A 27,821-nucleotide genomic window follows, 5' to 3' on the forward strand; every position below is an offset into this window, starting at 1 on the left:
CTGGTACTATATGTCACTGAATGAAGGGTACGTAACAGTTTTCCTTAAATTTGGGTTTATTTCAATCCTGCCCATAGCTGGCAGCACCCAGGCAATCAGCAATTCAGAGGGAAAATGCACACCCAACACACTAGGGTTTAATATCGGGAATGGGTTGACACAATTTTGTGATTTCGCGCCCAAACTCACTCTTCGTTTCCTGCGATAACTGAGAAACTGGTATATTGAGTTATTTCTATGAACAGCAGGATATGAAAGGAATTGTTGTATGCAATGTCTAAATCTGTCTTCTCATGGCTTTCTCTGCTATGAGCAATCAACGCTCAGTGTGTCTGAGTATGTGCACTTTTGTAATAGCTACGTATTGTCTATGCTGAAACTGTACACGCTACCTTGAAATGCATGTAGTAGGCTTATGGTAATAAAATTGGCTCAAAGTTTTTTACAATTCCGCGTTGGTAATAAAGCATAATTTGTTCGACCGCAACTTCTGGGGTAGCTAACTTTAGCTTGGTACCTAGCTAGCCCCAATACAACCAGCCTGTAAACAATGACCTGTAGAAACTGCAGTCATTTTCCCTTTTCTTAGCAATGATTTAGGAATCCTTGTAAGTATTAGCTAGGTAGCCACTTGTTCGCCTATTGAAATTGACCTTCAGTTCATTAAAATAACCGGGTTATGTGTTGTGAAGCTAGCCACAATAAGGATTAGCCACAATAGTGGACTTTGCGTGTAGCCTTCAAAATAAAACTATGTAATTGACAGTGATGCAAATGAATACAAATAGTAAAATTATGCCATACTTTTATTTTGAAGGCTAACCGCAAAGTCCACTTCTGGCTTATCCTTATGTGGCTAGCTTCACATAGATGGGTCCGGCCACCATTAACTTCTTATGGGCTACCGTCCCACCTCGCCAACATCCGGTGAAATTGCAGAGCGCCAAATTCAACCGACAGTATTATAAATATTTAACTTTCATAAAATCACAAGTGTAATACATAAAAATAAAGCTAAACTTCTTGTTAATCCAGCCACTGTGTCAGATTTCAAAAAGGCTTTATGGCGAAAGCCATTAAATTCTGGTTAATTTTCAGAATGAGAGAATTGGGTGAAAATGAGGCGTTGCTTGTTTAAGCCCGGTCCAGCTATACTTGTTAATCTGGATCTCGCTATAGAGGTGAAAGGAACACCACACACTTTCCCTATTTCTCACTTTTTCAATACAGTGGATAAAAAGGGGTATGCCAGGTGTACTCTCTGCCTGAAAGAGATCAATTATGCCAACAAAGGGTATCATGCTCTGCTGGCACATTGTAGAACACATGTCCACAGGCAGAAAGTGTACAATGTAATAACGTGCAGTGTAGCCCAAAGATATGGCTTGTCGTGTTGCACTTGACAGTAACACGTGTGTGTGTGATGGGGGATTATTACATTTTTTTACTCAGTCAACGTTATTTTTGCACACGTAGCCTTGTGCACTTGATCGACGTCGACTATAGTGGCCACTATAATAGAGCAAAAAAAATGCCTTTTTGTTTAATTATATTTCTACTTTAAGATGTGTTGTCCCAAGTGCAATATTTAGGTAGTTGTGTGTGTGGTCACAAGCGTTCTATTATAAAGGCTGTCATGGCTAATTGTAATATTAGTGGGGGGGTTTCTCAAGACTTAAGCGTCATTTGCAGTAGTCTAGGCAACTAATAACATTGGAGTGCTCTCTTTACATTTTTTTAGCTGTGAGTTAGGTTCACGTGAACCACTAGTTAACCTGCATTTCCCCCTAACAGGGATGGTTTTTGCATGTTTCGGTGCAACAAAGTGTTGCCTTGTTGGGCCCTCACCAGTTTGCATCCCTGTCTTCAACACCAAGTTTATGTAGCTATGTCTAAATCTGGCCTCTATACAAGGGACAATATTGAACAATTTAATTTGCACAACATTTTATAAATTCAATACAAATATTGAAAGCATTTAAGGAGAACTAAAAGGTGTGCAACATGATGGATGATTGAAGCAGAGGCAAAATCAGGAAGTTCAGCCCCCCTTAAACACACACAGCCTAAACCACACTAACGCTTTCACGCTTGTGCTCACTCACACAAACTTCTCATTGTTCCAGTGGCCTCCCAAACGAACAGCTGCGAATTCCCCACTCTCTGTGGTTTACACTCAGACACGCAGACCCACACACCAATGACCAAAAAAACATGCACAATCACTCACACATTCCTTATTTGTAAATGATAACAAACATTTGGATTTGAGTGGTAATGATGGGTTTCACTAAATGAATGAGACTGTGGAATGCCAGACTGGGTTTTGCTCGCTTTGTGAATGGGTCACTGTGACCGAGGGTTGCCTTGAGATGTTACTGTCTCCATATTGAACCCACAGTTCTCCTACTACGGTTTGTTGTGTCTTAACTAGGGACTTTTGTAGCGATTTGACCCGACACAGTCTGAGGAATGTAAGCTTCACTTTATTTTATTCAGCACTCCTTATCTTCTCCCTCCTCCTCCCCTCTTTCTCTCCTGACTGTAGGGCAGATAACACCAGTTCTGTGCTGCTGTACTGCGTCTTCCCATATAAGGGCATGTGTTACTGGACAAGAGTTTGTGCAGGTGGGCAGTGGCCTTTGGCTGTGTGTTTGTTAAAATGATGTCATCCATCCTCATTACTTCTTCACACCCCTCAGCTCTGATTCCTGAACCCCTCTATTCCAAAATAAAACAACCCGCTTGAGAAATATTAATCCCTTTTTTAAACAATAGAAGTTGTATCTCTAGCTGCCTCTTTTGGCCCTGTCTGTCATCCATCCTACCTCTTTTTTTAATTGATTTTTTTCACATCCACCATTCCTCTTCTGGGGGGGAAAAAAAAGCAACAAGGGAGCGGGAATCGGCCTGTAATAGACGTGGAACGGAATTTGTGTGTGTGGTGAGTCATCAGACGGGAGCCGACGAGGCAGCTAGAGGTACTATTTCTATTGTTTAAAGGGCAGTTCTACTCAGTGATGTCATCACATTCCATTCTGGCCTGATCTCCACCTTTGCTCAGTGTGGCTCGGACACTTTCTCTCACACTATTTTTCTCTCATTCTGCTTCTTTCTCGTTCTCACACACTCAGTCCCCCACAGGTGAAACTGTGAGTCAGCCCCCCCCCCCCCCTCCCTTCCCATTTCACAATACACCTCTGTTCCTCCTTTCACCTTTTTACCCCTTTGTCAGCACCTCTCGCTCTTTCAATTCAATTTCAGTTTAAGGGGCTTTAGTGGCATGGGAAACAATGTTTACATTGCCAAGCAAGTGAAATGGATAACACACACGAGTGAAATAAGCTTAAAATGAACAGTAAACATAACACAAGTTCCAAAAGAATAAAGACATTTCAAATGTCATGTCTATATACTGTGTTGTAATGATGTACAAAAGGGAAAATAAATAAGTTGTATTTACAATGGTTTGTTCTTCACTGGTTGCCCTTTTCTTGTGGCAACAGGGCACAAATCTTGCCTCTGTGATGGCACACTGTGGAATTTCACCCAATAGATATGGGAGTTTATCAAAATTGGATTTGTTTTTAATTTCTTTGTGGGTCTTTGTAATCTGAGGGAAATATGTGTCTCTATGGCCATACATTTGGCAGGAGGTTAGGAAGTGCAGCTCAGTTCCCAACTCATTTTGTGGGCACATAGGCAGGACTGGCTCTCAAGGGAAGACAGGCTATAGTGGCCTTTCTCAATCGCTAGGCTATGCTCAGTGAATCTGTACATAGTCATGGCTTTCCTTAATTTTGGGTCAGTCACAGTGGTCAGGTATTCTGCCCCTGTGTACTCTCTGTTTAGAGCCAAATAGCATTCTAGTTTGCTCTGTTTTTTTGTAAAGGCTTTCCAATGTGTCAAGTAATTATCCTTTTGTTTCTCCTGATTTTTGGTTGGGTCTAATTGTGTTGCTCTCCTGGATCTCTGTTGGGTCTGTTTGTGAAAAGAGCCCTGGAACCAGCTTGCTTTAGGGGTCTCTTCTCCAGGTTCATTTCTCTGTAGGCGATGGCTTTGTTATGGAAGGTTTGGGAATCATTTCCTTTTAGATATTTGTAGAATTTAACGGCTCTTTTCTGGATTTGGATCATTAGCGGGTGTTGGCCTAATTATGCTCTGCATGCATTATTTGTTTTATGTTGTACATGGAGGATATTTTAGCAGAATTCTGCATGCAGTCTCAATTTGGTGTTTGCCCCATTTTGTGTATTCTTGGTTGGTGCGCGGACCCCAGACCTCACAACCACAAAGTGCAATGGACTCTATAACTGATTCAAGTATTTTTAGACGGATCCTAATTGGTATGTTTCTTTAGATGGCTTAGACGGCCCTTTTTGCCTTCACACATCGTTCACAGTTTTGGAAGTTACCTGTGGCGCTGATGTTTAGGCCGAGGGTTGTAGTTTTTGTGTGCTCTAGGGCAACGGTGTCTAGATGGAATTTGTGGTCTTGGCGACTGGACCTTTTTTGGAACACCATTTTTGTCTTACTGAGATTTACGGTCAGGGCCCAGGTCTGACAGAATCTGTACAGAAGATCTAGGTGCTGCGTAGGCCCTCCTTTGTTGGGGACAGGTGCACCAGATCCTCAGCAAACAGATGTTTGACTTCAGATTCTAGTAGGGTGAGGCTGGGTGCTGCAGACTGTTCTTGTGCCCTCCCCAATTCGTTGATATATGTTAAGGGTGAGGCTTAAGCTGCATCCCTGTCTCACCACCTGGTCCTGTGGAAAGACATTTTATGTCATGTTTTTCCCCCAACACTACTTTCCATAGCAGGTCCTCATGCCAAATTGAATCAACCTTTTATTTATTTATCAAAGCTTGAAGATTTTTCTGTTTTGTTTGTCAGGTGTGCAGGGTGAAAATGTGATCTGTCGTACGGTCATTTGGTAAAACTCTTGGTTGCATTTTCCTTTTGGATTAAATGGTGTCTGTTGCAAAATGTTTTGCAACAGAATCTGAGTATTGATTACACCCCTGCCGTTTCTACTTGTAGAATCGAAATGCTCGTCAGTGGCAGAGAACTTGACTTAGAGCCAATCAGTGTATGCGCTGACAGAGGGAACTTTTCTCAGTGTAAACCACTCCCTTTTCATCAATTGTTAAAATATGCAACTTTGTTTTTCTAAAGAAAATCTTTACATCTGCTAAGGAGTTTTGTCCTAGAATAATTAATTTTGTTAGGTTGTTAATGTGCACCTTTTCATTAGTTAGCTAGCTAACGTTAGCTTTCTTACTGAGCCAGGAAGCACAATGCACACAACACTAAATGCTCTACCAAGCTAGCAATCTATCAAGATGAAGAAATCATTTAATTCACTCTCCATTATCCCATACGGCCATTTCTCTTGCTATCTGTTAACTAAATGGTTAGTAAAGCCATTTAGCACAACATAGCTAGCTATTCCATTGACTTCTCGACAGGTAGCGGCTTTTTAAATATTTTGTATATTTTTTTACAAATCCATTGTGATATAAGGATGTTGCTAGTTATCTAGTTGTGGCAATCTGGTTAGTGTCAACAACGGCTTATTACAAAATAGCTAGCGAGCAACGTTAGTGTAGCTTGCCAGTTAGCGTACCTTAGCAACAGCAGACACAAGCCAAACAAGCTACTGCCACCTTGTGGCCATGAGTATTTAAAAGAAGCAAATCGGAGGTAAAACTGTTCAATCAATCAAGTTTATTTTATATAGCCCTTTGTACATCAGCTAATATCTCGAAGTGCTGTACAGAAACCCAGCCTAAAACCCAAAACAGCAAGCAAGGCAGGTATAGAAGCACGGTGGCTAGGAAAAACTCCCTATAAAGGCCAAAACCTAGGAAGAAACCTAGAGAGGAACCAGGCTATGAGGGGTGGCCAGTCCTCTTCTGGCTGTGCCGGGTGGAGATTATAACAGAACATGGCCAAGATGTTCAAAATGTTCATAAGTGACAAGCATGGTCAAATAATAATCACTGTTAACTGACGACTCTCTGGGTACTGGTGCAAAGTACCCATCGGCAGTCAGATTTCCTGATGTGGCTGACCCTTAAACCACAGCTCTTACTCCTGGTTTTCAGTAGCTGTTGAGAGAGGCAGTAGTATACCAAGAGTCCTGTGTCTGTATGTGTCAGACCGAAAGAGACAAAATGTGGTCACCTCGGTCTCTCCCCATGCCCCTCCCTAGCCAAACCGGTTTGACAGGTGTATGTCTGTGCTTGTTTGTGTGTGGAGCCTTGGTATAGTAACCTTTTTTAAACCAGGAACCAGTGGGTGCATGAGATGTTTTATCAGCAGATAAGAGTAATTACTACCGTCTGAGCCTGTTTGTCTGGCTCTGATAATACTGTATTCCATTCTATTGTGTGCTCTGAAGAGGCTGGAACGAAAAACAGTGAGGGAGAGGGATGAAAGAGGGGACGTTGACAGAGGGGGAGAGGAGGATGGATTGCGATTGGTAGAGAGAAAAAGGAGCGACGGGGCTTAAGGCGAGGTTGGGAGAGGGAGTGAGAAATGGGCTGGGGGAGGGACGGACCGTACTGGAGGGCATTAAACAAAGGAGAGGAGAGATGGATCTTGGGAGTTGGTGTTCTTGTCTCTCTGCTGACAATGTGTTTTGTTTGGCCCAGACAATAGCTGCAGTCTCAACTGAACCACAGCTACTATACTGTTAAAGCTAGTGTAATATAGGTGTGTGTATTGTCTGGTGGGATAGCCATTTGGGCTGTTTCACCAAATTAACAGATCACATTTTATTGGTCACGTGCCGATGTTATTGCGGGTGTAGCGAAATGCTTGTTCCTAGCTCCAACAGTGCAGTAGTATCTAAAAACAATTCACAACAATACACACATATATAAAAGTAAATGAATGGAATTAAGAAATACATTTGTGATGCATCGATATGATATTTTTGGTCGATACGATATCCAATAATTTCCTTGCCAAAAAACCTGATACCGATATCACATTTTTGTGCAGCCTTTTTAAGCGTTCTAGTACAGTTAAATAGTTAACACACACACACGGACGCAGTGGTTTAAGGAACTGCATCTCAGTGCAAGACTACCGTCCCTGGTTCGAATCCAGGCTGTGTCACAGCCGGCCGTGATTGGGAGTCCCATAGGGAGGTGCACAATTGGCCCATCATCGTCTGGGTTTGGACGGGGTAGGTGTCATTTTAAATAAGTGGACTTTGCAGTTAGCCTACAAAATAAAAGTATGTCATTGACAGTGATGCAAATGAATACAAATAGATGTATGCCGTAATTGAAAAGATCATGAGGTTTTGGGATGTTATATAAAAATCAACAAAAGACTAATCTGTTTATTTGAAAAATCTGTTGAAATCACACTTGATGTATTATACTTTAAAATTGCATTGGGGCATACTTATTTCACTTTACAGCCTTACCTATGGGTTGTTGGTCATTGACATGGGGTATGTCTACTCAGTGACACCCAGAGAAAATTAGCATTGCGGGCCTCTGAAACAACTGTGAATTGAGCCACATTTGTTGTCAACCTATGTGTATTGAACACTATTCCAGAGGAAAAACAATACTGCGTGGATGTTTTGGAGTCTGATAACTCTGAAGACATTGGGGGTAAAAATATATTGTGTATTGAGTAGACTGTTAGTCCATGTTATTGATCTCCAATTCTTAGGTAAAGCTGTACAGTGCAATATGAATGTCAATACACACAATAGGCTGACTGGGGAGGTGATTTCACACAGTCGCACTCCCGCGATAAGAGCTACAATGCTAATATTTGCGTAAACTCTTCACAGTTGTGTTCTGTGGGTGTCACAGTAGACTGATACCCCATTTCATTGCTTCACATTTCAACCTTGTTTAACATTATATAGTCTAAATATGGCATGATTCCACCAATTGTAACCTTCTGCATCACTTTCAAAGAGGAACTTTTATTTTGAAAGCTAATCCTTATTGTGGCTAGCTACACAACCCGGTCAGGTCAAGTCTCACTAGCCAGGTGACCCTAGCTGGCTGTTTATAACATTAGCTTTGGGCAACAGGGTTAAGTAGCTGGCTAGCTATTTATTTTCATGAACTGAAGTTCAATTTCAATAGGCGAACAAGTGGCTACTTAGCTAATACTTACTCACAAGGATTCCTAAATCATTGCTAAGAATACTGAAAATGACTGCAGTTTCTTGTTTTCAGGCTGGTTGTATTGGCGCTAGCTAGGTACTAAGCTAGCTAGCTACCCCAGAAGTTGCGGTCGAACAAATAATGCTTTATTACCAATGCGGATTATCATCATACCACCCTGCATACCACTGCTGGCTTGCTTCTGAAGCTAAGCAGGGTTGGTCCTGGTCAGTCCCTGGATGGGAGACCAGATGCTGCTGGAAGTGGTGTTGGAGGGCCAGTAGGAGGCACTCTTTCCTCTGGTCTAAAAAATATCCCAATGCCCCAGGGCAGTGATTGGGGACACTGCCCTGTGTAGGGTGCCGTCTTTCGGATGGGACGATAAACGGGTGTCCTGACTCTCTGAGGTCATTAAAGATCCCATGGCACTTATCGTAAGAGTAGGGGTGTTAACCCCGGTGTCCTGGCTAAATTCCCAATCTGGCCCTCAAACCATCATGGTCACCTAATAATCCCCAGTTTACAATTGGCTCATTCATCCCCCTCTCCCCTGTAACTAATCCCCAGGTCGTTGCTGCAAATGAGAACGTGTTCTCAGTCAACTTACCTGGTAAAATAACGGTTAAATAAAAAATAAAATAAACACACAGTTCGTGGCCGCCGTTTGCTTGTTTGGTGACTTTTTTGTACAGCTTTGAGTGCTACTGATAGTGTGGCGCTTGGCTTGCATGTTGAAATTCAGAACACACAACATTCTATAATAGAACTGTTTATTTGACATTTCAAATTAAAAGCTTATTTAACTTGTCAAAAAACACTTAGTGTTATTGTCAATCTTTTTTGACACACAAAGACCCAAACGGCGTTCCATAGTATGTTGTGAAGCTAATAGCAGTGACGCTATTACTGTGTAACTCCGGTAGGGCAACATCTGAGCAATAGCGCACTTGGTAACGTTAGTGTGTACCGATGCGTGACCAGTCGCAAAAGCCAACATCACCCACGACAGAAAACAGTTGATTGTCAAGTGCAATGAATTCCATTATCCTGGCGTTGATGGATTTCACCTTTGAGTTGTTTTGCTGTTACTCTTTCAAATGGCTGCTAGACTCGTTGACTGCTCTAGCCACACAGCAGACATTGTGGGCTAGGTTAGGAATGCTGTGTTGCACGTATAGCACAATTTTACGTGGCGTCATTACGTTATATAGGTATGCACGCCAACTTTGACAATTTTTTCACACCGCTGTTAAACTAGACATTGGTCCAATACCGATGTTGGCATTTTTAGCTAATATCGGACGATATGTTCACAGATATAGTGTGCATTTTTAATAGAAATATTAGTTCGCAATGTCAGTGGCATTGACTAAAAATACAGTAGAATAGAATAAAGCATATACATATGAGATGAATAAAGCAATATGTAAACATTATTAAAGTGACCAGTGATTCCAAGTCTATGTATATAGGGCAGCAGCCTCTAAGGTGCATGTGTTGAGTAACTGGGTGGTAGCTGGCTAGTGATGGTTATTTTAGTCTGATAGCCTTGATAATGCTGTTTTTCAGTCTCGGTGCAGCTTTGATGCACCTGTACTGACCTTGCCTTCTGGATGATAGCGGAGTGAACAGGAGTTAAAAAAAATATTCTCAGCAGCACTTGTGTTCAACTCTACATACTCAAGTGTTTAGCAATCATCTTCCTGTAGTCTTAAACGTTTAAATATGCATTTTCACTTTTTCCTTTGTTTCTCTGTCCCCCTCTGCAGTATCTTTTGCCTTATCCATCCTCCTCTTTCTTGGCCTTGTGGTTTGGCAAACTTAATCTACTCTACCCATGAGCTCCTCCAACTAGGGCTCAGCCTTTGACCTTGGCCTGACCTCTCACCTCTTCTCCAAAGCCACGCCTCTTGGTGAAGGTTTGTATATCTCTGCTTTTTTGCTCTTCTATTTAGTGTTGCACAGAAATACTGAAAATTCTCTACTTTTTCGATACAAAAAAAACTCCTGTTTGTTACGTTCGGGTACTTCTGTCAAATGTGTTTCATGTGAGTCTGTTTCAGTGCAGCCCCTTTATAGCGAGAAGAGCAAAGTACCTGCTCCACTTACTCATTCATTGCTAGAGCTGTCTGGCCTGCTTTGTTAGCATCCCACGCATGCTGCACAGAAGTTAACACACTTGAGTAATGCGCCACGAAATGTTGAAAATGTTAATTACTGTTCGCAATACCACGTCCATACAGGCGAGAATACTTTACATAGAGATTTACCATTCAAATTATTACCATTGTTGTTTAGTAGTTTGTTTTTACCAGAGTCAAATTGATTATGATTGTATAATTGATTCATTAACGCATACACGGCTGCATACATGGCTGTCTTTAAACTATTGACTTAACATTTTTCAATTGTGACGATATTGAACTCGAAAGATGCCCAGTGATTGAACAGAGCAGTAGCTGATTTTCTCTCTGGCTCAAGTGCTATTCTGTGACTGGCTCATACATTGTTTTGGAATCAAGTATAGTGATGGTATCGCGTGTAGTGATAAACCTGGTATTGAAGTTAGTTCTGTTATCGTGACTACATAGTTACCTTTGATAGCTGGACAAACCTTAGGGATTTCATGAGGTTTGAGGCTTCCTGCTTTTGCTTTAGTGTTTTTCATACTACTATGGAGGGTGTGTGTGTGTGGGGTTCCCTAGTGTGTGTGTAACGTGGCTCTCTCTGTAGAGTGTAGGAAAATCTGGATACTGCCCAAACATATCTTCATACCGTCCTTCTCTCATCCCGGAAGTTACGGTATTACTGGCTTAGTACTCAAGGGGGTGCCAAAAAACACTGGGTGTCTATTACAGAATGCTAACAAAATGACCACAAGTAGTAGTGAATTTCCATGGAGGCTACTAGCTAAATATGGTAATGAGTGCAAATTAAAATAAACTGAAGTGAAATATATATATATATATATATATATGTGTGTGTGTGTGTGTGTGTGTGTGTGTGTGTAGGAGCTACCGAATGTAATTATTGTGAGTTTACAAGGACTATTACAAGCGAATGTAAAAAAAAAAATATTTTAAAATAAAAAATGTACGCATACGTGTCTGAAGGAGCAGCATGTGTACACGCGGTCTGTCTGGAGTCGCTAGGGCAACGGACCTGCCTGCTCTGCTCAGAAGAGGGGGGAGGGGCGGAGAATGGAGATAAAAGAAAATCAAGATATCAGTGTCAGATGTACAAATAACTCATCCAAAGGGCTTTGACTTCTCAAACACGGCAGAAAGCTAGCACACTATGATGACCCGTCACCTTATTAATTAATGCACTTAATTAGATAAGAGCAAGTTAAACTTAGAGGTCGAGTTAACGCCGAACTCTGTTTTTCACACAGGAAAAAGGAATGCTTAAGAAATATCTTGCTGCGTTTTTGTAAGCGCAGATCTAAAATGCTTATTTTAATTTGTGTTCGGCATCACTCATTTTGTGCTTCAGTTGCACTTCTCTACTCGGATGAGAATTCACTGGCATTCTATCAGCGGAATTTCTCTGACTGTGTAGCTTCTTTTGTCGGTGTAGCCAGCCTACTTTTCACCAGTAAAATACAAGATTCATTTTAAGTATGACATTAGAATATAGCCAGCTATATTTCCTATGATAAACATTAGAAATATGGCCATGCATAGTTTTTGCTAAAAAGACCTTTGCTTTTTCATTGTAAGCTCATTTAGTTGTGTGACTACCAGCCAAATAGTTGCACTTCTGTTGTCCTCTGAAAATGAAGCTATTTTCTGACGACTGTGTTGCACTAATGTATTTCCTGTGAAGGAAAACTGTAGTTGCCCGTCCCGTCCCTGATCACTTTATTGAAGCATAACACTGAATTTCAATATAAAATGTGACCCTTGTCAGTACACAGCTTGACTCAACTGCTTCCGCTTTTCCCCGCTGTGCTATTTACAAACAAACGCGTGACTGTTCTGGGGAACTACGGTAAGCTTCATAATGTACAATGTGACAGGTGACATGAAGAACGCAATCTGCTTAATCTCCTAACGAATTGCACAATTTGACTGCACGTATTTACTTTAAAAGTATTTACAAATATAAAAATGCATTGAGAAACTTTAAAGAAATGGTTTTGACGGTATTGAAAAATACCCCGGTATACTGTCCAAGCCTTGTAGTGTGCATGGAGCAGTGTGTGTGCTCTCTCTGTAGAGTGTATGGAACAGTGTGTGTGCTCTCTCTGTAGAGTGTATGGAACAGTGCGAGAGCGCTGCGGCTCTCCTGGAGTCGGTAAGAGAGCAGGAGGTGCAGTTTGAACAGCTGACCAGAGCGCTGGAGGAGGAGAGGAGGAGAGTGAGCCTGCTCAGCCCCCCGTCCCGCCCCCTCCCCCACACACAGGTAACAGCCCAGACCCCATCCACGTCTCCCCAGGGGAGATTGCCTAGGGCTGTTTCTAGATGCCGGCGGAAAGACCAGTCATCCCTCATCTTTCCTTCTATCCAGCCCTCCATCATCCAGTGATTGCTGTTATCACCCTCCATCCATCGCATCCAACCCCATAATCCATCCCTCCGTACCTCCACTGGTGCCGTGAATTGTGTGGTATCTGAGCGTTGCATTTCAGCCCTTATCCTTTAACACACTACTGTGTGTGTGTTTACATATCTCTACAGCTTTAACAGGCCATGCGTCTTCCATCGCGTACCTCTGCATAACGCCGTCACTCACCACCACACTTACTGCACCCCCACACATTCACACAAAACCTTCATACCACCCTTGCATACCTTTGCAGGCCTCTGTCATGTAATTACAGCTATTCTCATCTTTGCCCCAGCATGTTGTGGTCAAAACTGCACCTGAAATGCTGCAGTCAGTTCTCATGCATGCAGCCTCATACTACCACTAAGATCATCATTCTAAACGATACACCGTATCAACTAAAAGAGGAACTGCTTCAAGAACTCATAATTTAATTATGTCCTATTATGTAATCATGTGTTTGTCCACAGCAGTGAAGTCGCTACGTGTTATCATGAATTTAGAGCCATGATGGGACGTGGAGAAGTCCTCTTTTTTTACTGTGTAAACACAGGCTGTTTGGGAAGGTGAAGGGGTTGCCTTTTTGAAGTTTTTTTTATCATCCTAGCAGGGCTAATTGGTTTAAGGCTGTCCCGTCATTCTCTACCATGCTTAGTCAGTGTGTTAAGCAATGTTTCATGACTGTCACTGGGTGGGTGTTGCCTCTCACGGTTCAGTTGTCTTTGTTTATCTAATTTGACTTCTAAGTTTTAAGTATAATTCCACGTTTAGACAAAAACTTTGTGCTTAACACATATCCTGTTAACATAGCAGCTTTAGAATGTGAAGGGAAATATGCATTTCCTCCTGTAACAGTGGATGAACAGGTCTGACCCCTTGAGGACAGAGTAGGCACTACACACAGCTATAGCACAGATTGAACAATGAGGCAGATATTTCATCGGATGTATAAATGTGAAGCATCCTTTTGGCGTTTCCACTCACTACCAAATAAGGTGGTGAGGGGAAGCCCAGTGACCGGCAGTGGGATGGAGCAAGATGGATTTTGGCCGGCATTTTGCTAATTTTCTCTTTGAAACTTGACCTCCCTGTAGTTTTCTGTTTCCAAAACTAGCATCTGTTACAAACAGTTGACTAAGTTTGAGTGCAAGGGAGAATTGAGTTATTGCACAAGCACACTTCAGAGTAGGTGTTGTCCAACAGAAATATGCAAATACATGCTAGAACGAGCCAATAGGATCTCACTAGCTTGTGCTTGGCTCTGCCCAACTCCTTACCTACTGATTAATTTGCTCCCATTGGAAACGACACTGGGGTCTATCTTGGGATAGTTATAAAAAAAAATGTGAGTCTGCACTACAGCCATGGACCCACCTTTTTTTGTCCTCCACCCATCTATCCATTCTTCATTGAAGTGGTCTAACATGAAATGAGTGGTGAAAGAAGAAATGGTTTGGTCATTGATTACCTCAAAGGGAGAAGGAAAGGAAGGATACATTTTCAAAGTATTCAATTGTGGCCGATGACTGAGGTATTGAGAGAACAGGGTCTCTTTGGTTGTCATGACGCCAGCAGTGTTCAAGTGATTGTAGGGAGATGTTGTAGCCTAGACTACAACCCAGTTGGATCCTCTATAATGTCTCTAAAGACGCCTGTGGATATGAGTTCTCTTGGTTGACTGTTTCTCTCTCTCTCCTCCTCAGAACGGGCGTCTGGGGGATGCAGACATAGAACGACTGAAACTGAGTGAGGGATACATTAACGGGACACAGGTCTGTGTGTGATGCTCTGTGTGTGATGCTCTGTGTGTGATGCTCTGTGTGTGATGCTCTGTGTGTGATGCTCTGTGTGTGAGATGCTCTGTGTGTGAGATGCTCTGTGTGAGATGCTCTGTGTGTGATGCTCTGTGTGTGATGCTCTGTGTGTGATGCTCTGTGTGTGATGCTCTGTGTGTGATGCTCTGTGTGTGATGCTCTGTGTGTGATGCTCTGTGTGTGATGCTCTGTGTGTGATGCTCTGTGTGTGATGCTCTGTGTGTGATGCTCTGTGTGTGATGCTCTGTGTGTGATGCTCTGTGTGTGATGCTCTGTGTGTGATGCTCTGTGTTAACAGTACAGGATGGTGGACCCAGCACATGGCGCTCTAGATGAGAGCTACACACCAGAAGGTGATTTCCAGGAAGTACACTCCGCCTTCTCAGACGATGGATCCAATGGACGGCGTGCAGGGAACGCGGTATAAACGCACACTTTGTACTGTAACTGAAAACTAAACTAAAATAATTTCCTCCATGGATGACAAATGATTATCTACAACTTCCTGTCTCATGGTGATGTACTTCCTCTTCTGCAGATGAAGGTGATCACCTCACGTACTGTCCTGCCCTCTGATTCAATGTCCATTGACGGGGGAGTGTCTGTCTCGGGCATGGGCGGTTACAGTGCCACTCTGGACCATTCCTACAGGCAGGGTGGAGGGGGGGACTACCCCACAGCCACGGTCCCCAGGAACTACCACTACGGTCCCGCGGGGGGTTATGACGACTACAGGAGTGCCCCGCCTTCTGAGGCCTACGCTAGCCTGAGCAGAGGCACACGCATGGACGACCGCTACAGGTCAGACCACTGCCACTGTCATTAAAGTTTGTGAAAACGCCAAAAAGCACTGTAAAGAAAGAAAATTCCTTATTCCTTTGTGAAGATTTCCTATCTTTGGTATAATTGTTCTTCTGTCTCTCTCCAGACCTGCAGATGGGTACAGGACCCTTGACTCTGGGTACCGTGCCCCCAGTAGACAGCAGCTGGACCCCTACGCAGCCCAGCCCCAGGTGGGGCGAGGGGTGAGTGGCATGGGAAGTGCCCTGGAGATGGGGGGCAGGCGCTACGCCCACCAGGGCCACTATGGCATGGAGGATGACCAGAGGAGTCTGGGATATGATGATGTGGAGTACAGTATGGCTCCTCCCACCATGCATCCAGGATACGGCACCATGCCACGACTAGGCCCAGGCCCAGGAGGACTGGACAGACGCAGGCTCAGGTAGACACACACCACTCAGATATGTATGTACAACACACACACACACACCAATTAATCCGCGTCTGATTTTTCCAATTGTCCCTTAGGAGTTGTGAGGACACTTTGGAAGGGGACATGGGAGGATTCGACCCCTACACCTGGGGACTCAACATGGAGAGAGGAAGTATGGCGTCATTGGACAGCATCCTGAGGAAGGGTCCGCCCACATCCTGGAGACAGCCGGAGCTCCCTGAGGTCATCGCCATGTTGAACTACAGGCTGGACCCGGTCAAAACCAATGCTGCTGCCTTCCTCCAGCACCTCACCTTCAAGAACGACAAGGTAACACACACACACACACACACAAACCCTGTATACCAGCAAACACACTGATTTGTATTGAAATTATGGATATTACAAGTGTTAAAGTACTGCTGTCAGTGTTTTAGGATGGGTTTGGTGTGTGACCATGTTGGTTATGTAGGTGAAATCGGAGGTGCGTCGTTTAAAGGGGATCCCTTCTCTGGTCTCGTTGCTGGACAACCCCAAGAGGGATGTACACCACTCGGCCTGCGGGGCGCTCAAGAACATCTCGTACGGACCAGACCACGACAACAAGATCGCCATCAAGAACTGTGACGGCATCCCCGCCTTAGTCCGGCTACTGAGGAAGGCCAGAGACCAAGACCTCACTGACACCATTACAGGTAATACTACTGTTCAGTCCCTCCAAGATTTCAAAGGGATTTTTTTGTGCTGTTTGCTGGCAAAAATGCTTGCTTTTGCTCCGGCAATTCTGTAATTTTGCATAGCAATGTGCAATGATTTTTACCAATTTGTCGCGAAAATGCACAGACGGCAACGTTTGATGTGTGGTTTGATTTGAACCATATGCGGCGATTTTGCGGTGAAGAGTTGAAATTACGAGTACTATTTGTGTACTGCGGTGATGGCTCCGTTTTATGTGTTAATATTGAGATTTGACGTTTTTTTTATGTGGAAATAGCCCTCATAATATGCAGGAATTTGATTTTGCCCCAAAATTGTAATCATGGAATTCTGGAGGGACTGACTGTTATAACTACTCTATTACAGTACTAGTTATGGGACAGTAAAACATTACCGTGTAGTATTCCTACTATACTTCAGCCTTATCACCTCTACTATAATTCCTTATTATTGGTCCCAATCAGAGAACTGAGAGTCATGAAGATGATGGACGCATCTCCCTCTTCTTCCTCAGGCACATTGTGGAACCTATCGTCTCACGACTTGGTGAAGATGGAGATCGTGGACCACGCGTTACACGCCCTCTCAGACGAGGTGATGGTGCCGCACTCTGGCTGGGAGAGAGGGAGTGACGGAGGGGAGGAGAGCCTCAAACCACGCCACCTGGAGTGGGAGACGGCCCTCACCAACACAGCTGGCTGTCTGAGGTACGTGGAGGGAGAGGAAACGGACAGCAGGAGATGAACGGACAAAGGGAGTATGTATTGGGGATGTTGAACCCTAAACATTGTAACTATATATTTTTTGTTTTGTTCAGAAACGTGAGCTCAGAACGTAGTGAGGCCAGGCGGAAGCTGAGAGAGTGTGCAGGATTGGTGGACTCACTGATGTACATTGTCCAATCACAGATCAACCGCAAAGATGTGGACAACAAGGTGTTTAACTCAACTAATAACTCAACTCACTTCTAATCGATTGCTGATGAATTTTACTTACTTGAGTAATGACCCTTTAAAACCTCCCATCTCCCTGTCTCTGTGCAGTTGGTGGAGAACAGTGTTTGTCTGCTGAGGAATCTGTCCTATCAGGTTCACCGAGAGGTTCCCGGCTGCGAGCGCTACCAGGAGGCCGCACCCCTAAACCAGGGCCCCACCCCCGGCTCCAACAAGGCAGGCTGCTTCGGCTCACGGAAGGGCAAAGGTCAGTAACCGGTCTGTAACCCCAAAAGGTTGATGTCCGCGCCCCCCCGGAAATCTTATTAGCAAAATGAACATATCTGTTTAAGCTAGAGATCTGTTTTTTTCCCCATTGGATGCATCTCAATCAGCGCTAGAGCTTGTCAGACCATGAGTCATCCTGAAAATCGATCTTTTCATAAAGTCGTCTGTAGCGTCCAAACCCCAAAGACGTCTTGGGACTCGTCTGAAGTCAGTCGGTACAGAAGATCTGTCAAATTTTGTCTGTAGCGTCCAACAGTTTGAAGGTGAGACTCATGAAAATGTTGGTGGTTTTTCTCTAGGATGCCCACAGGCCTCGAGACTTGTCTGAAGGCCCCCCAGTACCACTCAAAAATGGATGTGAGTGTATATGGAGACTGTTTCATGACAAAATAAGGGTTTAAATACACTATTTTTCATGGTTCGGGTTAGGCCCCTTTGTTCCAGTGAAGGGAAATCTTAACGATACAGCATACGATATTCTAGACGATTCTGTGCTTCCAACATTGTGGCTACAATTTGGGGAAGGCCCCTTCCTGTTTCAGCATGACAATACCCCCGTGCACAAAGCGAGGTCAGTGCTGAAGTGGTTTGTCGATCTGTGTGGAACAACTTGACTGGCCTGCACAGAGCCCTGACCTCAACTCCATCAAACACCTTTGAGATTAATTGGAATGCCGACTGGGAGCCAGGCATAATCGCCCAACATCAGTGCCCGACCTCACTAATGCTCTTGTGGCTGAATTGAAACAAGACCCCGCAGTAATGTTCCAACGTCTCGTGGAAAGCATTCCCAGAAGAGTTAAGGGGGGACCCACTCCATATTAATGCCCATGATTTTGGACTGAGATGTTTGACGAGCAGGGCGTAAACTCTTATGGGTTAAAGGTCATAGTTCACTGTGTATTCTCTGTGGCTAGAGGTAGAACGTTTCCCTTAACTCCAGATCTAGGATCAGATCACCCTCTCCCCAGTCCTTACTCATTAAAAGGGCTGTGAGATTTAGACTGACCTTAGATCTGTGGTTAGTGGAAACATAATCCTACTTTGTATGTGATGATTGGGTGCCATGGGCTGGGGTTTGCTCTTGTGGTTCTGATGGGTTTGTGCTTGTTGGTGGCTGGGTTACTATTTCAGTTTTTCACTCTCTCCTTCCCTCCCTCTGTCCTCCACCCATCCTCTTTTTGTGTTCCTGTCCTGTTTAGATGAGTGGTTTTCCAAAGGTAAGATTCTTTTCAGCTGCGTTTATGCAGGTTGCCCGATTCTGATCTTGTTTTTAACTAATTGGTCTTTTGACCAATCAGATCAGCGCTGAAAAATATCTGATGTGATTCGTCAAAAATATCAGAATTGGGCTGCCGTAAACACAGCCGGCTTGGTGTTGTATTGTACTGTGGCTAAATAAGGGCTTTTCCTAACGCTGGCTGGTCTTAACATTGCCTTTACTGTAAATGGGACGTGACAAACGGAGTGCATGCTGTTCAACTAGTGCATGATACCATGATGTCTTTCTGAGGAGACTCTGCATCTATTAAAGGGCTGAGGTGGAACAGATTCAGATGCGCATAAAATGTATTTTTACATCTACCTCAATCAGAATGAGCTCCAGATCGTTTTGTCCTCTCCTCATCCCCACTCACCATCCTCTCTCTCCAGGTAAGAAGGATGCGGATGACGGGAGTGTGGACCAGGTTGATATTCCGAAGAGGACGATGCCTGCCAAAGGTAAGTCAAAACACCATACGAAAACAGTGGACACAGAATCAGTTACTGAAATCCCTCTTCCTACCAGGCTATGAGCTGTTGTTCCAGCCAGAGGTGGTGCGTGTGTACACGTCGCTGCTGAGAGAGAGCCAGAACCCCTCAGTGCTGGAGGCCGCAGCCGGGGCTGTACAGAACCTGTGTGCCGGACGCTGGACTGTGAGTGGACAGCCTCTCACCTCTCACCTTTACCTGAATCTCCTTGTCTTGCCTATCATTTTCTGATCCATAGCATTACCCCAATGGCGTTGGTCGCAGATTACTCCCTCTCCCTCCCTCTCTGTCCCTCAGTATGGTCGCTATATCCGGGCCACGGTGCGTCTGGAGAAGGGCCTGCCCATGATGGCAGAGCTGCTGGCTCATGGGAACGACCGCGTGGTCAGAGCCATGTCGGGAGCCCTGAGGAACTTGGCCATCGACAACCGCAACCGCGAGCTGCTCGGTAAGTTGGTGTATCAGATATCGTATGTTATGACAATTTCATGGGGAAATGTGTTTTTCATCAGCAGATAGATTACATTTTTTTGCCCAGATACACTAAAGAGTGGATGTATTGTCCTCCCATAGGTAAGCACGCTGTGCCCCACCTGGTGGCAGACCTGCCGGGTGGCCAGAGCCAGTCGGCACGACCTCTGTCTGAGGAGACGGTGGTGTCTGTACTGAGTACGCTCACTGAGGTGCTGGGCAACAGCCTGGAGGCCGCCAAGACCCTCAGGGCCTCCCAAGGCATCGAGAGACTGGTACTCATCAACAAGGATGGGTGAGAGTGTGTTTGCGTTTGGAACTGAACTGCTCATTAATAAGTTATTTTGTTGCCGTTTGTGACTGATAGGTCAGTGTTCATACAGTACTTGTCTAACGGAGTGTATGTCTATTGGTCCTGCAGTAAGCGGTCTGAGCGGGAGGTGCGTGGGGCAGGCCAGGTGTTACAGCTGGTCTGGGGGCACAAAGATCTGCGGCGCCCCCTAGAGAAGGATGGTTGGAAGAAGACCGACTTCATGGTGAACCTCAACCCCACCGCCAACGGCCCCTCTACACGCACCAATGGGACCTATGAGGACACTACCATGCCACTGCTAGACAGAGGTGACTCTTGGAATAGAGTTGTATTTGCATCAGACTTGCACCTTAACAGCAAGTTAAAGCTAGACATAAACTGTAGGAACTTTAGGGAAGCAAACAGAATGTAATGGCTTTTGTTTGTTCGACAGGGGAGAAGAGGGACATGATTCCACTGAATGACCTAGGGCCTGGTGAGTATCCAAAAACAACCTGACAAAGCTTAGCCCAGGTAATACATTATTTTTATCGGGGATTTATGCTCTTCCTCCCTACATCTTAGAAGCCTACTCTACACTGGACCAGATGGAGAGGAGACACACTCTGGACAACTCCCTCAATGCCACAGACACTTTACAGGTAAGACACACCCCTGCCATGTACACATTGTTTCTTTAACTTAAACACACATGCCTTTTAACCCGTTCTCTCTCCTTCACACCTTTTTTAAAACGTCTCTATTTTCTTTTGGTTGACGACCACCGTCTCTACTCACGGTATATTTCTCACTTTCACAATCTCCCGCTCTTTCTGTCTTTCTCATTCTGTCTCAGCGTGGGGTGTATGGAGGCAGAAAGGGTTCACTGCCTCTGTTGGACTCCTACGATGGTTAGCCCCCCTCTCCCCCTCTGCATGTAACAGCATGGTACGTTTCACCTCTTGTCCTGCATGGACTCTGTCCTTTGTCTTTTTTGTCTCTGATACCTATTACCTATCTCTGCTGTAACACTGTCAATATTGTGTTATTTCAGTACCTTGGTTTTGTAGACCGTATAGTGTGCAGTGAAAACTGATTGAAGTTCAGCGGTATGACTACTCTAGTAGTATACAATACCATCAGTGTTTCCCCTAGTTTAAAAATGGTTTAATTCTCTAATTGTAAACATTTTCCCATGGCGCTGAGAGAGAATATTGCTGTGTGAAAGTTAATTTCCTATTTCCAATTCTACACATTTTGCCATGGCCATTTTGTGTTCTTATGCTCAAACATAACAAAAGCAATGGGCATGTGCCCTGTCAGTAATCCAGCAATGCCAAAACAATATCCCTGACCTCTACCCCATCGAGCACCTTTTGGATGAATTGGAACGCCGACTGCGAGCCAGGCCTAATCGCCCATCATTGCCCGATTTTCCCTAATGGTCATGTGGCTGAATGGAAGCAAGTCCCTGCAGCAATGTTCCAACATTTAGTGGAAAGCCTTCCCAGAAAAGTGCAGGCTGTTATAGCATCAAGGGGGACCAACTCCATATTAATGCCCATGATTTTGGAATGAAATGTTCGACGAGCAGGTGTCCACATATATATTATCTCACACATACACACACACAGTTCAAGTCGGAAGTTTACATACACTTAGGTTGGAGTCTAACTCGTTTTTCAACCACTCCACACATTTCTTGTTAACAAACTATAGTTTCGGCAAGTAGGTTAGTGCATGCACTCGGTTACGCTAGCTCTGTCAGGAGGAATGGGTCAAATTCACAACTTATTGTTGTGAATTTATTTTTTATTTTTTATATATATATATATATTTTTTTTTATCCCATTTTCTCCCCAATTTTCGTGGTATCCAATCGCTAGTAATTACTACCTTGTCTCATCGCTACAACTCCCGTACGGGCACGGGAGAGACGAAGGTCGAAAGCCATGCGTCCTCCGAAGCACAACCCAACCAGCCGTACTGCTTCTTAACACAGCGCGCCTCCAACCCGGAAGCCAGCTGCACCAATGTGTCGGAGGAAACACTGTGTACCTGGCCCCCCTTGGTTGGCGCGCACTGCGCCCGGCCCGCCACAGGAGTCGCTGGAGCGCGATGAGACAAGGATATCCCTACCGGCCAAACCCTCCCTACCCCGGACGACGCTATGCCAATTGTGCGTCGCCCCACGGACCTCCCGGTCGCGGCCGGCTGCGACAGAGCCTGGGCGCGAACCCAGAGGCATGAATTTATTTAATTGACTGATTTCCTAATGAACTAACTCAGATTCTTTTGAAATTCTTGCATGTATTTTTGGTGTGTGTGTGTGTGTGTATATATATATATATATATATATATATATATATATATATATATATATATATATATATATATATATATATATATATATATATATATATATATATATATATATATATATATAATGTGTGTGTGTATAAGTATGTGTATGTATATGTATGTATGTATGTATATGTATGTATAATATATATATATACACACACACATATACACATATATACACATATATATATACACATATTATGTGGGGCAAAAAAGTATTTAGTCAGTCACCAATTATGCAAGTTCTCCCACTTAAAAAGATGAGGCCTGTAATTTTCATCATCGGTACACAAAAAATTCCAGAAAAACTTTGTAGGATTTGTAATGAATTTATTTGCAAATTATGGTGGAAAATAAGTATTTGGTCACCTACAAACAAGCAAGATTTCTGTCTCTCACACACCTGTAACTTCTTCTTTAAGAGGCTCCTCTGTCCTCCACTCGTTACCTGTATTAACGGCACCTGTTTGAACTTGTTATCAGTATAAAAGACACCTGTCCACAACCTCAAACAGTCACACTCCAAACTCCACAATGGCCAAGACCAAAGAGCTGTCAAAGGACACCAGAAACAAAATTGTAGACCTGCACCAGGCTGGGAAGACTGAATCTGCAATAGGTAAGCAGCTTGGTTTGAAGAAATCAACTGTGGGAGCAATTATTAGGAAATGGAATACATACAAGACCACTGATAATCTCCCTCGATCTGGGGCTCCACGCAAGATCTCACCCCGTGGGGTCAAAATGATCACAAGAACGGTGAGCAAAAATCCCAGAACCACACGGGGGGACCTAGTGAATGACCTGCAGAGAGCTGGGACCAAAGTAACAAAGCCTACCATCAGTAACACACTACGCCGCCAGGGACTCAAATCCTGCAGTGCCAGACGTGTCCCCCTGCTTAAGCCAGTACATGTCCAGGCCCGTCTGAATTTTGCTAGAGAGCATTTGGATGATCCAGAAGAAGATTGGGAGAATGTCATATGGTCAGATGAAACCAAAATAGAACTTTTTGGTAACTCAACTCGTCATGTTTGGAGGACAAAGAATGCTGAGTTGCATCCAAAACACAATACCTACTGTGAAGCATGGGGGTGGACACATCATGCTTTGGGGCTGTTTTTCTGCAAAGGGACCAGGACGACTGATCCGTGTAAAGGAAAGAATGAATGGGGCCATGTATCGAGAGAGTGAAAACCTCGAGTGAAAACCTTCCATCAGCAAGGGCATTAAAGATGAAACGTGGCTGGGTCTTTCAGCATGACAATGATCCCAAACACACCGCCCGGGCAACGAAGGAGTGGCTTTGTAAGGAGCATTTCAAGGTCCTGGAGTGGCCTAGCCAGTCTCCAGATCTCAACCCCATAGAAAATCTTTGGAGGGAGTTCAGCCCCAAAACATCCCTGCTCTAGAGGAGATCTGCACGGAGGAATGGGCCAAAATACCACCAACAGTGTGTGAAAACCTTGTGAAGACTTACAGAAAACGTTTGACCTCTGTCATTGCCAACAAAGGGTATATAACAAAGTATTGAAACTTTTGTTATTGACCAAATACTTATTTGCCACCATAATTTGCAAATAAATTCATTAATCCTACAATGTGATTTTCTGGGGGAAAAATGCTCATTTTGTCTGTCATAGTTGAAGTGTACCTATGATAAATTACAGGCCTCATCTTTTTAAGTGGGAGAACTTTCACAATTGGTGGCTGACTAAATACTTTTTTGCCCCACTGTATATATATATATATATGTGTGTGTGTGTGTGTGTGTGTGTGTGTGTGTGTGTGTGTGTGTGTGTGTGTGTGTGTGTATATAATATATGTATATATATATATATTATATATATACACACACATATATATTTATACATATATATGTATATATATTTATTTATACACACACACAAATACATATACACAAACATATATATACACATATACACACACATGTGTATATATATATATTTGTGTATATATATATGTGTGTGTGTGTGTATATGTATATGTGTGTGTGTGTATAAATGAATATATATATATATATGTAGGTATGTGTGTGTGTATATATCACTCGATGTACAAGACATTAGGAACACCTGCTCTTTCATGAGACTGACCAGGTGAGTTATGATCCATTATTGATGTCACCTGTTAAATCCACTTCGACCAGTGTAGTTTAAGGGGAGGAGACCGGTTAAAGAAGGATTTTAAGCCTTGAGACATGGATTGTGTATGGGTGAATGGGCAAGACCAAATATTTAAGTGCCTTTAAACAGGGTATGGTAGTAGGTTCCAGGCACACTGGTTTGAGTGTCAAGAACTGCAACACTGCTGGGGTTTTCACACTCAACTGTTTCCTGTGTGTATCAAGAATGGTCCATCACCCAAAGGACAGCCAGCCAACTTGACAACTGTGGGAAGCATTGGAGTCAACATGGGCAACTATCCCTGTGGACTGCTTTTGACACCTTGTAGAGTCCATGCCCTGATGAATTGAGGCTTTTCTGAGGGCAAAAGGGGGAGGTGGAACTCCATATTAGGAAAGTGTCCTTAAAGTTTTGTACACTCCGTGTATACTATTTGGCGCAATGATAAATACAGGGGGAACATTGAATACCCAAGAGGCTTTCACACTGGTGTGCTATGTGGACTTGTGTATTATGCTGTATCATATACCTTAACAATATACTGTAGGCACTTGCATTTTGGCATATTGTGTATAGACTCACATACTTGCACTACAGAATCCACTTGGGTATACCGTTTGCGTTTTACTCTTTGAAGTATAAACACATGCACTAATCAAATGTATTGCCAATCATTCTCTTCTCCCTCCAGAAAAACTGATAGTGTGCATCACCCAGAGTGAGCTGCCCCTGCCCTACCACTGCTACTGAGGAGAGACCCACAGACTTGCTCTCATCCCCCTCTTTCGCTCCTTCCATCACAAGTCTGTGGTTATGAAGATGAGGGTTGGCATCCAAAGAAAGCAGTTGTGTTGCAATCAGAAATCTAACACTCAAACTGACACCACACACACACGGATCATAGTAGCATCAGAAATATATTATCTAACTTTTATTGATATTCCCTTTTTCAAGGCAATCATCTTTGTTTGACAATCATTGTTTATTTCTGTTGTTTCTATGGTTACTTACATCCAACATTTGGCTCAGTGAGCGTTCGTTAGATTTATCGTCCTCATACTCATCCATGTGTGTTGTCGTGAATCAGATTTGCTGCCATCACCTGCATCCTGAGATGAATTTATTTTTAAATATCTGTAGGGTATGTATATAAAAAGAGGACATGTTTGATTGGTAAGGGAGGTGTCTGCCTTCAAGGTTGATTTTAATTTAAATAGTGCCCAGATTGGGATTGGTGAGTGGGAAGTGACTGGTGGACCAATGGGGCTCGGCCCTCATAGATTCAGAGTGTCTGTATAGGAGTTATTTTAATCTCTTCTAGTTATCTTCGTCTGGTTGGTTTTGGGTTAGTTGGGAGAGTTAAAGGCCGGTGTTTGTGTGTGAGTGCCATACAGGAGATCTGTGTGAGATGGATGTGTGTGAGAGCTTCGTTAACGAACAAAACCCATATGACCGTTTGTTTTAAAGGATTTAATTTTGTGCTTTCATGCGTTTTTCTACTCCTGTGGCAAATATTTATTTTATTTGTCTGTTCTTTTCAATTGTGGCTTTTACAGATTTACCAACTGCATCTTTTGTCGAGTGATAATCTTTTTTTTTTTTTACGTGTCTGTTTCCCCTAATGTAAAGATATGACCGTTAGACTGCTGTCTTACCCTCCTAATATGTTAACTTTGGCTGTGTGGATTTAGCTTCTGCTGTGCAGGTAGCTGGAATACTACAGTTCACACACTGTTAAAAAGCACCACAGCTCTTAGTCCTACATTGCCCTAGATAACGTTCCAACACTAAACTACAACACTAGGAACTCATTCCCCACACTACTATACAGAACCCCACTACAGACCTGGGGCCTATTCAATTGGATGGGTTGTTAGAAATGTATTGCATAGAACTCACAAGATTCTTTATTCTGCATGTTAGACATTAGTGTCGGTTTTAATAAAAGACAGTTCTCTGCAATGCTCTGAACCACCTATAACGCTAATCGCACTATAGTTCAGTCAGTACTTACTGTTACACCGGACAGAGCAATGTGCCGCTGATATGGACCAATGGTTGAAAAGGAGAATGAGGTTGGACTTCTCTATAAATGACACTTGTAGTTACGTATTGAGAGAATTGGTTCCCTCAGAGGGGACTCGAGTGTAGACACAGCGGGACCAGGCTAAGGGGAAAACACTAAAAGCACATTTTGGTATATAAGATCTGTTCTTTGTGCTTTGACTTAATTTTGTGCCCGTGTTTTTAATATTTTGTTTTCTGATTTGGGAGTGATGGGTGAAGCATATGCAACCTGTTATACTTTTTATTCTGCTTTTACCACTTTCTTTGAATGGCAAGAGACCAATTCCACATGCATAATTTCTCGTTATTATTGCCTATTCATGTACAATGATGAACATACCTGCCTTGGTTCTGAAAAGTTTCTTTTTCAGTAAGAATATGTAACTGGCAATACTGTTTTATAAAATAAAGATCTTTTCTCAGACCAGATTTGATAAGATTTGTGTGCATGTGTGACAGCTAGAGATGTGTACTTGGGATAAACATGTCTAATTTAAGGGGTACAGCTTAGGGAGTCTGGTTACCCAGACAAACTAACTCAAACATACACATTCACGCCTTAATAACCATGAAGGCTTGAGCTACGGGTGGTCTGCTCAGTCTTGTGCCTCACTCAGTTAATATGCATCTACTACATTTGAGATTCCTGAAAGGGGTTTCTACCCCTCTGAATTTGCTTTTGAGTCTACACCTTGGCCAGTAAGTCCTAGACATTGCTGTATGTGACAGGCTAATGTGACCCTGGGGAACATTTTGGCCACAGATGAAATTTGAGTGTTTAATGTGCTCAGCCTTCTTTGACTCATGTCTCACGGTGTGAGACGATACCAGGGTGGATGTGACCAATGAACATGAGCGCTTTAAAGTGTCTCAATGTCCCCTCGTAAACCCTTATCAGTATTCCAGACATCTCTGCAGACAGACATTACAGCTTATGCAGTTTAACTACAGCTGAAGGCTGGATCATGAAGCCTCAAGTATGTGTGAGTGCACTAGTAGACTTACCATTAGGCGGAGGAGGCAGGGGCCTCATGAGCTGGGCATAGAACATTTCTCAGCTCGAG

General features: G+C 43.5%; 1 protein-coding gene across 9 annotated transcripts in view; it reads left to right on the plus strand.

Annotated features, from left to right (window-relative positions):
- LOC129858115 (catenin delta-1-like) overlaps positions 1-27,186 on the plus strand; it is a 42,762-nt gene extending 15,576 nt beyond the window's left edge. For 2 of the 9 annotated variants that reach the window (XM_055927086.1, XM_055927079.1), the window contains exons 3-22: positions 12,402-12,553; positions 14,401-14,469; positions 14,810-14,932; positions 15,050-15,312; positions 15,440-15,736; positions 15,823-16,057; positions 16,200-16,422; positions 16,959-17,151; positions 17,262-17,379; positions 17,488-17,644; positions 18,867-18,884; positions 19,318-19,386; positions 19,454-19,581; positions 19,714-19,864; positions 19,990-20,182; positions 20,309-20,508; positions 20,634-20,675; positions 20,765-20,841; positions 21,036-21,090; positions 25,382-27,186. In XM_055927086.1, the coding sequence (XP_055783061.1) occupies positions 12,407-12,553; positions 14,401-14,469; positions 14,810-14,932; positions 15,050-15,312; positions 15,440-15,736; positions 15,823-16,057; positions 16,200-16,422; positions 16,959-17,151; positions 17,262-17,379; positions 17,488-17,644; positions 18,867-18,884; positions 19,318-19,386; positions 19,454-19,581; positions 19,714-19,864; positions 19,990-20,182; positions 20,309-20,508; positions 20,634-20,675; positions 20,765-20,841; positions 21,036-21,090; positions 25,382-25,440 (2,817 nt within the window). In that variant the 5' untranslated portion in view covers positions 12,402-12,406 and the 3' untranslated portion in view covers positions 25,441-27,186. Of the gene's footprint in view, positions 1-2,548; positions 2,629-9,915; positions 10,066-12,401; positions 12,554-14,400; positions 14,470-14,809; positions 14,933-15,049; positions 15,313-15,439; positions 15,737-15,822; positions 16,058-16,199; positions 16,423-16,958; positions 17,152-17,261; positions 17,380-17,487; positions 17,645-18,866; positions 18,885-19,317; positions 19,387-19,453; positions 19,582-19,713; positions 19,865-19,989; positions 20,183-20,308; positions 20,509-20,633; positions 20,676-20,764; positions 20,842-21,035; positions 21,128-25,381 lie in introns of all 9 variants that reach the window. The other 7 variants (XM_055927078.1, XM_055927082.1, XM_055927077.1 and 4 more) reach the window with 7 other exon arrangements.
- The last annotated feature ends 635 nt before the right edge of the window (positions 27,187-27,821 follow it).

The sequence above is a fragment of the Salvelinus fontinalis genome, chromosome 6 (genome assembly GCF_029448725.1).
Source record: "Salvelinus fontinalis isolate EN_2023a chromosome 6, ASM2944872v1, whole genome shotgun sequence".
Taxonomy (NCBI): domain Eukaryota; kingdom Metazoa; phylum Chordata; class Actinopteri; order Salmoniformes; family Salmonidae; genus Salvelinus; species Salvelinus fontinalis.